The sequence below is a fragment of the Podarcis erhardii genome, assembly GCF_964252035.2.
Source record: "Podarcis erhardii genome assembly, chromosome: 10".
Classification (NCBI taxonomy): domain Eukaryota; kingdom Metazoa; phylum Chordata; class Lepidosauria; order Squamata; family Lacertidae; genus Podarcis; species Podarcis erhardii.
The window spans coordinates 24,212,189-24,226,255 of record NC_138500.1 but is presented as its reverse complement, the minus strand read 5'-3'; the positions used below and the strand labels follow the sequence as shown (position 1 = coordinate 24,226,255).

The following is a 14,067-nucleotide window of genomic DNA, read 5'->3' as shown; positions in this document are numbered from 1 at the left end:
GGATGGTTGGAACATGAGGAAAAAGACATGCTGCCAGTATCCACCCCACCTGCCAAATTTAAGAAAGCAGGAACAGATCTCCAACAAATTCCCTCTTTCAAGTTGCCCTTGATCCACCAACAAGACATCCTTGGCTGTCAGCTTCACTTCTGAGGAAGTCCAGTAAGAAAACACCTAACAGCCCACAGTCTCCAAGGCTAATAAATCTCTCAAGATGGACTTTTCTGCCAAGAATAAAAAGACAAGTGGACATCAAACTGTGGCGGCTGCTCTGTTCTTTCCTGATCCAGCATGCTCTATGGAGTTCCCAGATGCCATTCTCTGCCATCCAATTGCCTTATAAGGCTCCCTGGCTAGGTGTTGTGAGGAACTATACTATGGCTCAAATCTTTGAGCTGAATGCCTGACAAAGCATTCCATCGCCACGGGAGAGAAGTTTTCCTCATTGAATCATGATGAACCTCTTCAGCTGCCAAGGTTGGTGAAATGTCAATACAGATCAAGCCAGGAAAGGTTCTTCAGTGTAAAAATAGAAAATGACTAAAACAATTATAAATATATAAGAAGAATTGTAGGAGTCCTTGTGCTGCAGAAGGAAAGCCTAACTCCTAGCACCTGCCAAAGGGCAATAAGGAAAAGAACAGTTTCTTTTTCAGATATGGGAGCCATGCACGCAAGGACATAGAATGCAGCTTTCCTCCAGCTATTTCTCTCCTGTTTTGCCGTTTGTGTTAACTAGACTTTTGTAACCTTTGCAGTGGTAGCCCCCCAGGCAATGTCTGAGAAAAGTATATTTGCAGTGTGCTCCTACGTATTTTTCCTTTGAAGGAAGTAGTGCTGGTAATAATGCAACCTACTACCAGGTATATGTTTGCAACCTAAATCTGTATCCCTCATGTTACGAAGCTTCAAAGACAACTGTGCTGAAGACAACCATCTCTGCAACAAGGCTGGAAATTTACCCATTGCTGCATTAAAACTAGCAGGAGTATCATCAAACTGAGACAGTGAAAGCACAGCTGTTACATAGATGTATACACAGAAATGCTTTCATGTGTTAGCACTGCCAAGGAGCGGATTACGGATCCAGATTTACCCAAAGGGCCAGGTTACCCAAGGGGCCTTGTTCCCAGAATTCATTATGTGTTGATTTATATGTATGCAGTAAGCCACAACTCATCTCCTTCCATTTCTATTAGAAATATTAGCAAGCTGTTAAATATATATCCCTATCTGTTCAAAATATGAAATAGCTTTCTACTTCATTTCAATTGATTTTTGCGGTTGTCATGCCTTTACAATTAAATAGAATTACACCACTAAGCTAGGGAAAAATACTTTCAGGTTAGATGTGTGGATTTCAGGCTGGATGTTGGGTGAAGCTTGCTCACACGCTACCATCTTTGCAAAGATCCATTCAGTATACATTTTCATAAGCAGAGCTTTTTTTCCAGCTGGAACTCGGTTCTGGCACCTCTCAGGTGGAAGCAATTGCCATTATAAGAGAACAAAGGAAATGTTCATGGTGAGTTCCAGCACCTTTTTCTAGAAAATGACACTACTCATAACCCAATCCCACCTGTGTTTATTGAGATCTCCACTGCACTCAGTTATACTTCCAGGTCAACAGGCACAGAACTGCAGCCCAAATTTCCCATTTTAGGCTACAATCCTAACCCCTACAATCCTAAACCCCACTGAGTTCAACAGGACATATTTCTGACTAGGCGTGCACTATTAGTCATGTGAATTTGCCAAAAGAACAGGTTCATTTGAAAGGATCCAGTGCATGACTGATTGGACAAAACATAGTTCTCCCAACAACCAGGACTCATTAAGAAAAATCAGATTCATTCATTTCTCAATGCACAGAAACTGCAAAAGTCAACGTGAATGCAATTTTAGAGCCACTTACCAGGGAGAAAGCCCCACTGAAGTTAATGATATGTTTGATATGTTTTCCAGTTTGCACTGAAGTTAATGACAACCTCTCACACATTGCAATCCTATACAGTTCTACTCGGAAGTGAGAGGTGAAAAGACCAATTTTAATAAATAAATAGATATTGCATGCCACCTCAGTCTCTGAGTAGTGCAAGATTTCCAGGGCTCCAGGGGGCTTACCCAGGGTCTCTTTTTGGGAATGAGGCACAGTGGAGACTGTGGTGTCTTTATCATATATAGTTTATTTACAACCTGAACCTACGATGGAGGGGTTCACAGCATAATCAGCCCTAGAGGGTTTTGTGGTTTTGCTACTTTGGATTCAAACTGAAAGCAAACATCATGCTCTGCCTCAGCCTTTTTCACCTTGTTACTACTTTTTGTAAAAGAGGTTGTCACAACAAGAAAACAGCCACAAATTTTATCAGGCATGTAGCCACACTGTAAAAAGAGCTGGCTTCCTGGGGAATATTCCAGGTGACTTCTAGAATTTTAAACCATTTTAGCATTTTCTTCATTTTGAGATTTAAGGGGAAATGGGCAGGTGTCATTCTACTCAACTGCTGAATCGCTAAAGCGCAGTGGCGTAGCGTGGGGGGTGCAGGGGGGCTGGCCGCACCAGGCGCAACATCTGGGGCGCGCGCGCTCGCACTCACAGCTCTCTGCCCCTACCTGGCTCACTCACTCTCTCTCACGGGTTAGGGGGCGCATATTACTTGCCTTGCCCCGGGTGCTGACAACCCACGCTACGCCACTGCTAAAGCGCTACTCACTCATTCATTTCTCAAGCACTTAAACTTTATTGAGAAGGAGAGCAGGGCTAAGCTTGGTTGTGCTGTTGCCAGGACCTGCCATACCACAAGGCAAAGTGAGGTGACCACCTTATGTGGGGGGAGGGGGAGCCACCTCCAGCTCTTCCTCTTGAGTCCCTGGTCCCAGCAATCTAGTGGCAAGAACTGCTGCTTAAGCTCACATATTAACTTAGGCTAGCCTACCTCACCGGTTGCAAAGATAAAAATGTGAGGATGGAAGGATAATGTGCGCAACCTTGAACTCCTGAGAAGAAACGCAAGATCATGTAAAGAAAAATAGATAATATATAGACAAATTAAAATGCACAAAGTCAGAAAAGCAGCCCCCTTGCTTGAACAACATCTCACAATCCTGTTATTTACAGCAAAATACCAAAGCAAAACGAAATTCACCAACCCTGATAAATTACACCAATACTCTTAAATATGTGCAGTTTCATAAGTTTGGTATCTGAACTACTAACTCTCATCCTAGCCTACCTCACAGGGCTATCGTGAAGCTAAAAGGTGAGAGGGGAGGACAAATGTATGCCATCTTGAGCTCCTGGGAAGAAAAGCAAAATACAAATATACAACAAGTGGCAAATACTCTGAACATGTGCCATTTCACAAAAAACATTTTGCCAACCCTGATGAACCAAAAAATTATCCTTGTGTTAAAGTACAGTCTGTAGGAATTTTAATGCTACAGTATTTAAGGTGTTTGAAATTTGCAGATTAGTTTTACTGTATATTTTTTATGTATTTATATTAATGAATAATAATAAGGTAAAAGTGACAAGCAGACCAGTAATGGCTGTGAGGGGAACATGGAAAACTAGGGAACTATTAAAACTATGTAATATCAGTATGAAGGAAGCTTCATGTATTTCAACATACCCAAGATGGTCAATTGTGTTTTTTACTGTAAAGGCAACACACTTGGCAAAATAATGAAATAATGTGGACAAAGAGGAAAGTACTTCAGCTAACAAACATACCCCAGTAGACAGGTGGTCTTTTCTCCTAAGTCCTGCTTCAGGCTACCAGCAACAATGAGCTTTGCTTGGTTTTTTTAGCTGCTCAGGGAGGCCCCCGCTCCCATGTCCCAGGTGAGGGTGGTCAGCATTCCTTCCTCGAGTGCTTTGCAACATTGATTAAATGATTACCCTTAGCAACAGGAGTTTCTCTATATTTGCCTGAGAACATTGCCTCCATGTTTTGTTCCCTAACTTTTTTTATAGATGTCCAGTTGGTTTACTTCTTTTTAAAAAACAAAAATCAGGAAGCCTGGCACCCTCTTGGCTTGGGGCCTGGTACATGTGTACCCTGCATGTAGTTCTATGATATTATTATTTCTATGTACTGTTGCTATATAATTCATGTCACAATACTATTGGCCAGCAGTTGACACAAAAGTGAAAAACTCACTGCTTGCTTTTACCTTCACTGCTTGAGTTCTTGGCCCAGGATATTCTGAAAGCTGCAGAAAACTGTTTTGTTATTGCAAACTTTTTCTTATTAGAAAGAGTCAGGACTCAGTATAATGGTAACCTAGGTATACTTTTTAAAAAGTAAAAATAGAAGACTATAGCCAGCAGGAAGATTTATTGGAGGCTTGCTTTGGAATGGCAGGTGTGTGGAAGTCGCAAACTAGGGAGACTGTCAGGAAGTTGGTGGACCTATCTTACAAATATCAAGGTTACTGACTTTGATCTAATGATCTTTCCTTGCTTTATCAAACAGTCCTTCAGATTCCCTAGGCCATTTAGAGCACATCATATCAGTGCTCTAAATTGTGCCCTGATTGCAAGAACAACCTGGAAGCCATGAAAACATCTTAATATAAATGAGATATGTTCATCACGTTGGACCCTGGTTAATAATAACATGATTGCTGGGCTCTGAACCTGTTGAGGTTCCTGTATGCTTTTCACAGGCAGCTTCGTATGTAACACAGGGCAGTGTTGATGTTAAGACATAAAAACTGTGGCAGGATTATGGTTATCCAGGAAATGGATAACTGGTATGCCAACTTGCCAAAAGTGCTCTGTGGTACTGATTCTAAGTAAGTGTTCATAAGCAAAGCTAGATCTAACAGCAACCCCTATCCGTGAATGCATTCCTTAAGAGGTACATAGTAGGTTAATGGAAAGAAGCCTTATAAGGCAACCTCCCATTTATGTGGAGCTTACGTTCACGTTTCAGTGAAATTCTGCATATTTGAAACACCATTGGAAAAGCCTGCAAACACCCTGTCTGCCCCCGCCCCGCTTTGTGATGTTTTTTGGTCACTTTTTGGGTCACATATTGAACGTGCGCAAATGTGGAGTTGCCTGTACTCAGTCAGACCATTGGTCCATCTAGGTCATTTTTGTCTAGGCTGACTAGCAGCAGCTCTCAACCATTTCAGGCAGGGTTCTCTCTCAACCCTGTGAAGATGAGAATTGAACTGGGGACCTACGGCACACAAAGCAGATACCCCACCACTGAAGAAGAGAGACGTGGTGCAGAATATTTTTTAAAACACACCCACAAGACCTTGTTTAAGCATTATATTTAGGAATTATGAAGGTGAAGGGAATTAATTGACTAGTTATCTGCCCAACAGCTGCATCCAAAGGAAGCATAAAAGCAGCTTTTTTGAGCTGTCCTGTTCATAAAGAGCACCCTCTAGTGTTCTGAAAATGAAGCTATCTGTCACATGTTCGTTTTCTTTTCTTTTCTTTTCTTTTTGTTTCAGATGGGATTTTAATGGGCTTCGTAAAGCCAAAAACTCAGTACAGGAACTTCCTTATCCACTTCAAATACAATGTCAATTGAGTTATGCACGTTTCTTCCAGTAAAAAAAGGACAATATAAACAAATATTTTCAAGAACCTCTCAAAGCATTCAGTTTTGATTTCTGGATTTACTTTTTACAGTAAAATAGCTTTTTACTAAACCAGCGTGAATCATTTAATTCTTTTACTAATACCAAGTTGCTTTGCATTTGTTGCTGCCCTCCCTTACTATGCTAAGAGTTGAACTCAAGCGCATTGCACTATGATGTATCCTCCATACTGCTTTTTGTGAAAGGCAATCTCTGCCTAAAACAGAGGCAGCCCAAGACGTTTTGGTGCCTAAGGCAAAGGACAAGATGGAGCTTCTCCCTCCACCCCTGCTGTCCATGCACAGAAGCTCACCAGACAGGCAGCTGAATCTTATTCTAACACTGGTGATGGCACAAGGTCCTCAAACACAGCAGGCTAACTTAAGGGGCACAAAGCAGGCTGTCTGGCACACAAGTCTGTCCTCCGACATGTCACTGCCACTCTCTAAACACACCTGCACCTGCTGCTTGAGGAAGCTACTTCCCCCTGCGTGGTGGAAGGGCCAGCCTTGCCTAAAAGTAGGAATAATTTCACTCCAAAAAGACATTGCTTTCTTTCTCAGGCTTCATTTCTGGGTGCATCTGCAGTCCATTCAAACGTTAATATCTGGTTTTCCTTCTAAAAGGAAGAGAAAATGACTATCAACTTAAAAAAAGAAAAGTAGCAGCAGCTTGCTTAGAATTGTCAACAAAGTTACTCAAGAGGAACACAGGAAGCTGCTTTATATTGTGTCCAACTATTGTCTATCTAGCTGAGTATTGTCTAAACCAGTGTTTCCCAAGCTTGGGTCTCCAGCTGTTTTGGGACTACAATTTCCATCATTCCTGATCACTTGTCCTGCTAGCTAGGGTTGATGGGAGTTGTAGTCCAGAAAAGATGGAGACCCAAGTTTGGGAAACATTGGTCTACACTCACTGACAGCAGCTCTCTAGGGTTTCATATGGGGCTTTCCCAGCCCTACCTAGAGATGTCAGGGGTTGAATGCATGCAAGACAGTTGCTCTACCACTGAGCTACAACCCTTCCCTGGGGGGAAATGGATAAAGGATTATGACTTCACACCACAGACTAAACAGCCATACTCTACATACCCAGCTGAGCCTTCCAGTTGTGTTTGTCAAGTGTCAGGCATATACACCCCCCCCCCACACACAGGAAAATACTGTTGAAACCAATTGATGACAATGATATGAAAGAAAAATAGGAAGTGTTCCATTTAGCAAACCCTTAGAAGTGTGTGACATAGCTCTGGATAGTGGAATAAATGACAATGTCTTGCTTGCTCACTAAATTTGTAAAAATAGGCAAGACGTTAACTTAAGGTGGCTATTGTTCACTGGGATTCATTTCCAAGCAGAAAAAGGAGAACACACAAGAAGCAAAAAAGCAAAGAGTGGGAGGTTGAAGGTCAGCATTAACCTGATATCACGGGAGGAAGTGTGGGAGGTGGTGGAAATGAAAATAATATTTGAATGTGGCAGAGAGTGCCTGTGTGTTGTGGCAGAATGCAGGCCCTCTGTCTGCAATTGGATCTACTATGGAGGCAAATTGCCAAAAAGAATTTAACACAGATTCTTTTCAAAACAACAACATAACACTGTTCAGTGGGGGGTTAAAGATATGAACAGTAGTATTGTTATCTGGAGAGCTGAAAGCAATACTATCTGGGAAACTCTATAGTACTTTTAATCTTTTCTTTAGGGCTATTTCTTCTTTTTTCAGGTTAAAACTAGACAGCCAACACCAAAGATCTATGATCTGCATAGACAAGGTTGTGTGGTAAGAGGCCCACTTTGACAAAAGATAAACTAGACTGGAAACAGGCTGGTGTACTCATAAATCTCATTCAATGGAACACAAAAAGAGGCCCTATTCCAGGTCAAACTGTTTTTGTCTAGCCTATTATTATGTACTCTAATTGGCAGCAGAGAAGTGTCTTCTTCTATGACCTGCTTCCTGCTCCTTTTTTTTTTTAAAAAAAGCTAGCGCCACCAGGGTTCAAATCTGAAATCAACTGCATCCAAAGCTATGTAGGAGAAATTTCTGGGGCACTGTGCCACTTCCTTCTTTTGTAGGAAATGTATACTTTTTGTGCATTTAGCAATTTCCATTTGGTGCTCGGGTTCTTGTGCCAGTGGGTGCTTGTATATGTGTGTGTGAGAGAGAAATAAAATAGATGGATGATGCATAAAGGTGAGAGAGAACAAAGGGAAGAGAAAGAGAAGGGGTATCCCTTCCCTTTTGCTTGGCCCTGCCTGCTGACCTCACTGTGTAGCCCGACCATTCCTCCTCCCAGGAATATAACATTCACCCTGGAAAAAGTTAATGCCTGTGCTCTACTGCAACATTAAGTAGCCATCTTGGGACCCTAACAATCTCAAATGACATGATCTCTTTTTTAACTGGGAAGGGCTTTTATGACACTTTTTAAGGTTATAATTAAAAAGCCTAATAATAATCCCTCAACAATGGCAAATGAACGCTCAGAAGATAAAAGAGATATTTTGGGTGGGGTGTCCAAGAGCCAGAAACAGAAACATTTTGATCCAATCATATATTTATCTGAGCTAGATGTACCCAATGGTGAGGCTCTCATAAAGCAGAAAGGCTTATGTTCTGATGATATTTTAATGGGGAAGCATTAAAACATCATAGGAACATAAGCCTTCCTGCCTTACTGAGGTAGCATTCTCTTCTGCAATCAACTTTACACACAGCTTTAATCAACTCTGCAAGTTAAACAACCCACAAGTCAGCCAAAATATATCTTTGCCTACATGCTGCAAAATAGATTTTTATAAAATAACATTTTACCAAGTCAGGTTCAAGGTGCTGGATATTAAAAAGAACACCTACTCCCACATAGACTTGTCCAGGTGTTGAAATCTTTGTGGTGGCTGTCCTGGCCATGTCTCAGCCGGACAAAGCTTTCTATATGGCAATGAGGTTGAAGGCCTTCTTGGTGGAGATATGCAAACCTCTCCTTTGGGATTTGGTTGGACCCAACTGCTATGAATGTTTTGTGCCAGCTCAAAACTCAAGTTTATGAGATATTAGTGTTGAGGTCATTTGTTATTGTCGCTTTGTGTTTGGTGATTAATTGTTGCTTGTTTTTTCCTGCCTCTTTTTTTAAAAAATAAAACATTGGTTTTAAATATGGCATATATGAGTGGGAACATGCCTGTTTAGCTCAAGGGCCATCTTTCAGTGGAAAAACCTTTTCCATGAAAAATGACCACCATACCAGTAATGGTGGGAAGGGGACTGATACAAAAGTAAGCAGAGCAATGGCTGTGAATCTTCTATTTGTAGAGTAGGTTACATTTCAACCATGCAAATGCCAGAGGTTTCTATGCACACACAAGCACACATCTCTCCATCATCCTTCCAGGCAAGCAAGAGACATTATCACAGTTCAAGGACACAAACAAAAGCACTCAATGTTTATGTGTACATGACCTGGGGAGAATTACAGGGGCCAAACAGAGAGGCCTGGAGGGCAACATTTAGCCCCCTGACCTTAGATCCCCTATTCCTGTCTTCTATGCTTCAGTTTTAATCGCAACTTGCTCTGAGATTGGTTTGCAATGAAGAGTAATGTTTTAAACTAATAAATAAAAGTCAGTACTATCTCTAGTGTCATACCATCTCTAACAGAATTGATGTTAAGATATATGTCAGCTGTCTGTACAGCAAATAGGATACTTTACAAGGCAGGCTGGCGGTAGTTTGGGTGCAGATTTAGGTTCTCTCACATTCATGTGCACATTTGGTACAGCTATTTTGGGTAGGATACTTCATACGTTATTGTCCTCCAGCGCTAAGCAGCAGTGCCAGGATGCAAACTGATCCTTGCAGCCTTGTCAACACTAGTTGCCTAGGGCTCAGTCCTATAAGGTGCAGGATCCCACTTGAGGTGCTAAAACCCTTATATCCTACAGAAAGCTCCTTAACCTCTTCTCTCTCTCCCGAGAACAGAAAACTTAATAACTAAATAGCCCAGCAGCCACATCGCTTGGAACAAATTCTCCATCAAATCACATACACACAAATGAAGAATATTCAACGGAGCAGCAAAGAAGCAACTTGCTAATTCCTCACAAACTCTGCAATGTTTCCATGACACCGTCAAGTTGCAAAGGCCTAAATGGTCATCCTGAACAACTTTCTTCCCAATATCGATACTACTATGTCTTCCCAAACTCTGCCAATTAGGACATCCTGTCTTGAAGTTAAGTAGCAATTTAATGAGAACAAAAAACTATCTGTTAAAACTAAACCTGAAAGCTGATGAACATTTCTCATGAGCTGCAGATTGCTTGTCATACATTAGAGTGAGGTTCTGTCCCTTAAGGAGGTTTAACCTCAAAGTTTCAGAATTTTGGAAGTACAGTACCAAGTTTTCTTAAGTCATTGTAGCTGGATTGCCCTAAAATGTCACCAAAGTTTGAGCATAGGCTTCAATTCAGAAATTTAAAGTCAGTTAGCAGATTTTGGATGCTCCCATTGCACAAATAAGTATTGGTCTTAAAATTTATTTTAAAATCCCTTTAATATATATTTCTTTTGTACTGCTTCTGACTGCATCAAAAATACATCCTAATTTTGAAACCCCTAATCCACGCAACTAAGGAACACTAATAAGCTCTAAACCTTGTAAATTAATGTGAAGGGTATGGTATTATCAGCTGTAAATGCTTTACTTGGTGCAGAAGATTGGAATTCTGTATGAATCAGGGGTGCAGAACCTGAACATTGGCTACACTTGCTGGACTCAGCAACATCTGAAGGACCACAGGTTGCCCAGCCCTAGTCTAAACAATCTTAGAAAACCTCAAGGAAACACTTAGCCAGAACTGAGTATAAAACTAAAACAAAAGAAAGGGAAGAAAATGATGCAATTTTTATTTTTTATTTATTCATTGCATTTCTATCCCACCCCTCCCTCTAAGGAGCTCAAAGTAGCTACATAGTTCACCTCCTCATTTAAACCCCACAACAACCCCATAAGGTAGGTTAGGCTGAGAGTGAGTGACTGGTCCAAGGTCACCAAGTGAGCTTAATAGCAAACTGGGGATAGCAATATGCTAATGACACACAGGTCTACCTCTCCTTACATCTGCAGGTGTGGCAGTGGATGTGCTGGACCGTTGTCTTGCTTTGGTAATGGACTGGCTGAGAGCCAATCCATCTGAAGCAAAATCCAGATAAGACCGAGGCACTGTTTGTGGGTGGTTCCCCAGACTAGATGGATTGGAGGATGCCTGCCCTTGATGGGGTTACACACTCTCTGAAGGAGCAGGTACACAGCTTGGGGGTACTCATGGATCCATAACTGTCCCTTGAAGCTCAGGTGGCCCTGGTGACATGCGAGTGCCTTCCATCAGCTTCGACTGGTGGCTCAAGTGTGCCCCTGTGTGGATAGGGATAGCCTAACCTCTGTTGTCTTATGCTCTGGTAACCTCTAGGTAAGATTACTGCAATGTGTTGGGACTGCCTTTGAAGACAGTTCAGAAACTACAGCTGGTGCAGAATTCAGGGGCCAGGTTGTTACTGGGGCAAGACCACTTGAACATATAGCACCAGTCCTGGCCCAACTGTGCTGGCTGTCAGTTAGTTTCTGGGCTCAATTCAGAGTGCTGGTTTTGACATAGGCATAGGCAAACTCTGGCCCTCCAGATGTTTGGGACTACAATTCCCATCATCCCTAGCTAACAGGACCAGTGGTCAGGGATGATGGGAATTTTGCTCCCAAACATCTGGAGGGCCAGAGTTTGCCCATGCCTGTATAAAGCCTTTAAAAGCTCAGAACCACAGTATCTCAAAGACCACCTCTCCCCATATGCAACAACCAGGACCCTGTGATCATCATCTAAGGCTCTTCTTTGTGTGCCTCCTCCATGAGATGTCCGGAGGGCAGCAACACGAGAACAGGCCTTTTCTGTGGTGACTTCTCACTTGTGGAATGCTCTCCCCATGAACGCCCACCTGGCACCTTCGTTAAATATCTTTAGGCACCACACAAAAACATTCCTCTTCTCCCAGAACTTGGACTAATTACGGTAAACAATCTATGGCCTTTTAAACTGTATGAGGAGGGTTATTGTTTTGTTTGTTTTTGTTTGATATGTTTCATATTTTTGTGTTTTTATATTGTAAACCATCCTATGATTTTTGGATGTATTGAAACAAACAAACAAACAAACAAACAAACAAACAAATAATTTAAACCCTGATCTCTCAGGTCCTAGTCCGAGACTCTAACCGCAACACCACACTGGCTGCATGCTTTTGCAGTATATCTCTGGCCATGTAAGTAATACATATGATAAAAAGGCACTTTCAATCCATTCCCCCCAAAAACTGTTGGAAACATTTTTAGACAACAGGGACCCAAAGCTGACTGTTCTTACTGAAGTGGTACCACTGCTATCAAAAAAAGCATGGTAGATTCTAGGTCTGTAATTATTCTGAGAATTAATTGATCCAATCCTCTGTGCCATGTAAAGGCTTATATAAACAATATATCCCTAATACTGTACAGTAGGTTTGTTCACCTTATCCAGAAAATATGAGAAGGGACAAGCAAAATCCACCATGTCAAAGGCAAAGGTTGAACCAGTAATTGATTTACCTTGTAAAACACTCAAGACATCCATGCCACACGCTAACAGACAAGGTGAAAACCCCACAGAGCCACCATCCAATATGCCCTGAGGATATATCCTTGATCCTAAATATGGAAGTGAGTTATGCTCTGAGTATGAAGCAAACATAGCACACAGAGAAAATTGTTGTTAGCTCCTTAGCATACTAGTGTCCTTTTTCAACATTCCAAAGGAACGAAGGGGAAAAGTTTTGTTAATATCACCTCCATGCAGAAAAGTTAAGGAGGGATTTTACAAGTTTGGTTTTTTCTTTGTGAATTTCCCTAGGTTACAGTGTATACACACAGCATATATGTTTTTTTTTCCCACCATAAAATCCATATAGGAAAAGCTATATTGCATATAGTGACCTTATGAAGATTGCAACTGAGATCTTATAGGGAGTGGACTATACAAGAGGGTGAGGGAACTGGGCAGATTTCGCTTAGAGGAAAAAGATGAAATCTAGCATCCTAGGCCCACTGAGTAGGCTCCATTGAATGCAATAGGACTTACTTCCAAGTAAGCATGCACAGGATCAAACTGAAACTTAAGCATTCATGCACATGATTGATGATATGTGTAGGAAAAGAAGCATTAATATAGGAAGGCAGACTTAGGCTTCTACACTATACATTTACAGCACATTAAATGCATGTAGCTTCCCTCATAGAATCTAAGGAACTAGTTTACCTCTTAAAAGCTGCGATTCCCAGAATCCTTGACAAAATACAGTTCCCAGGGAAAGCTGTGTACTTTAAATGTATGGTGTACATGTTATCTTAAGTTGCAATCTTATACATGCTTACCTGGAAGTAAGTCCCACTGAACTCAGTGGAGTTTACTTCTGAGTAGACTGTTTAAGGATTGTGCTATTAATATAATAAGTGAATACTTGAGTTACTGGTAAACTGCGCCTGTTAAAGTTGAGGATCCTTCTTCCCAATACTTTTTTTTAAAAAGCGGACTATTTAAAGGAAATATTTCTGTCTAGATAATATTCCCATTATGCAGCGCTGGATTCTAAATATGTTACAACTTTGTGAAATCTTTGCTTGGGAAGGGCAGTAGTCCTCCAAAGTTTGGATTCATAATGACAGCATCTCTGTTTTGCCAGCCACAAAAATAATCTCATAATTTGATACAAAGTGAATAAGGTAAAGAGGATGCTATTATCATAAATACCCAAATATCCAAGGTAAATTGTAAGACTGAATTATAAACCTACTCTTCCTGTTAACATACAAATGAGATTCATTTACAATAGTAAAGCTTTATGCACTTTTTGAAAACACAAAAAACTACCCCTATAAACATTCTGACACATGGTAATTAAAAAGGAGCTTTCAGAAAAGTAAATTGTACCAACAACAATAACAATAATCTAGCACAGCACAACCATAACTAAAATGTTCCAGTTCAGCTGAGCTTTCTAACCTTTGTCACTAAGTTGTTCAACTGTTTTCAGTGATAGTGGACTCTATTCACGGATCTCAAATTTGGTGAATCAAAAAAGGATAACAGCTTCCAAGGTTTGCCTTCTCTGATCTCTCTGCTCAGTCACAAGCTGGTTTCAAAACACGTGTTTTGCTTTTTGTTAAGACAAGTAAGGGAGATACGATGAGACTTACCGGCTTTTTTGGTGGGTTCCGGCATTGTTTTTGTTTCTCTTTATTCCCAATTATGTGTCAGATGCAACAGCAAGGAGCCACAAGTCCAGTGGAGAGCATGCAGGCCAGTGTGACAAGCAGAGGGGGAGAAGAATTCCTCGGCTTTATATACAGCAGCGAAATATCAATCAAAATAGCACCTC

The 14,067-nt window shown here is 41.1% G+C and overlaps 1 protein-coding gene across 10 annotated transcripts in view; it reads right to left on the bottom strand.

Annotated features, from left to right (window-relative positions):
• MYBPC1 (myosin binding protein C1) overlaps positions 1-14,043 on the bottom strand; it is a 96,082-nt gene extending 82,039 nt beyond the window's left edge. For all 10 annotated transcript variants that reach the window (XM_081878800.1, XM_081878805.1, XM_081878797.1 and 7 more), the window contains exon 1: positions 13,886-14,043. In XM_081878800.1, coding sequence (XP_081734926.1) covers positions 13,886-13,910 — 25 coding nt within the window. In that variant the 5' untranslated portion in view covers positions 13,911-14,043. The remainder of the gene's footprint in view (positions 1-13,885) is intronic.
• Positions 14,044-14,067: the final 24 nt, after the last annotated feature.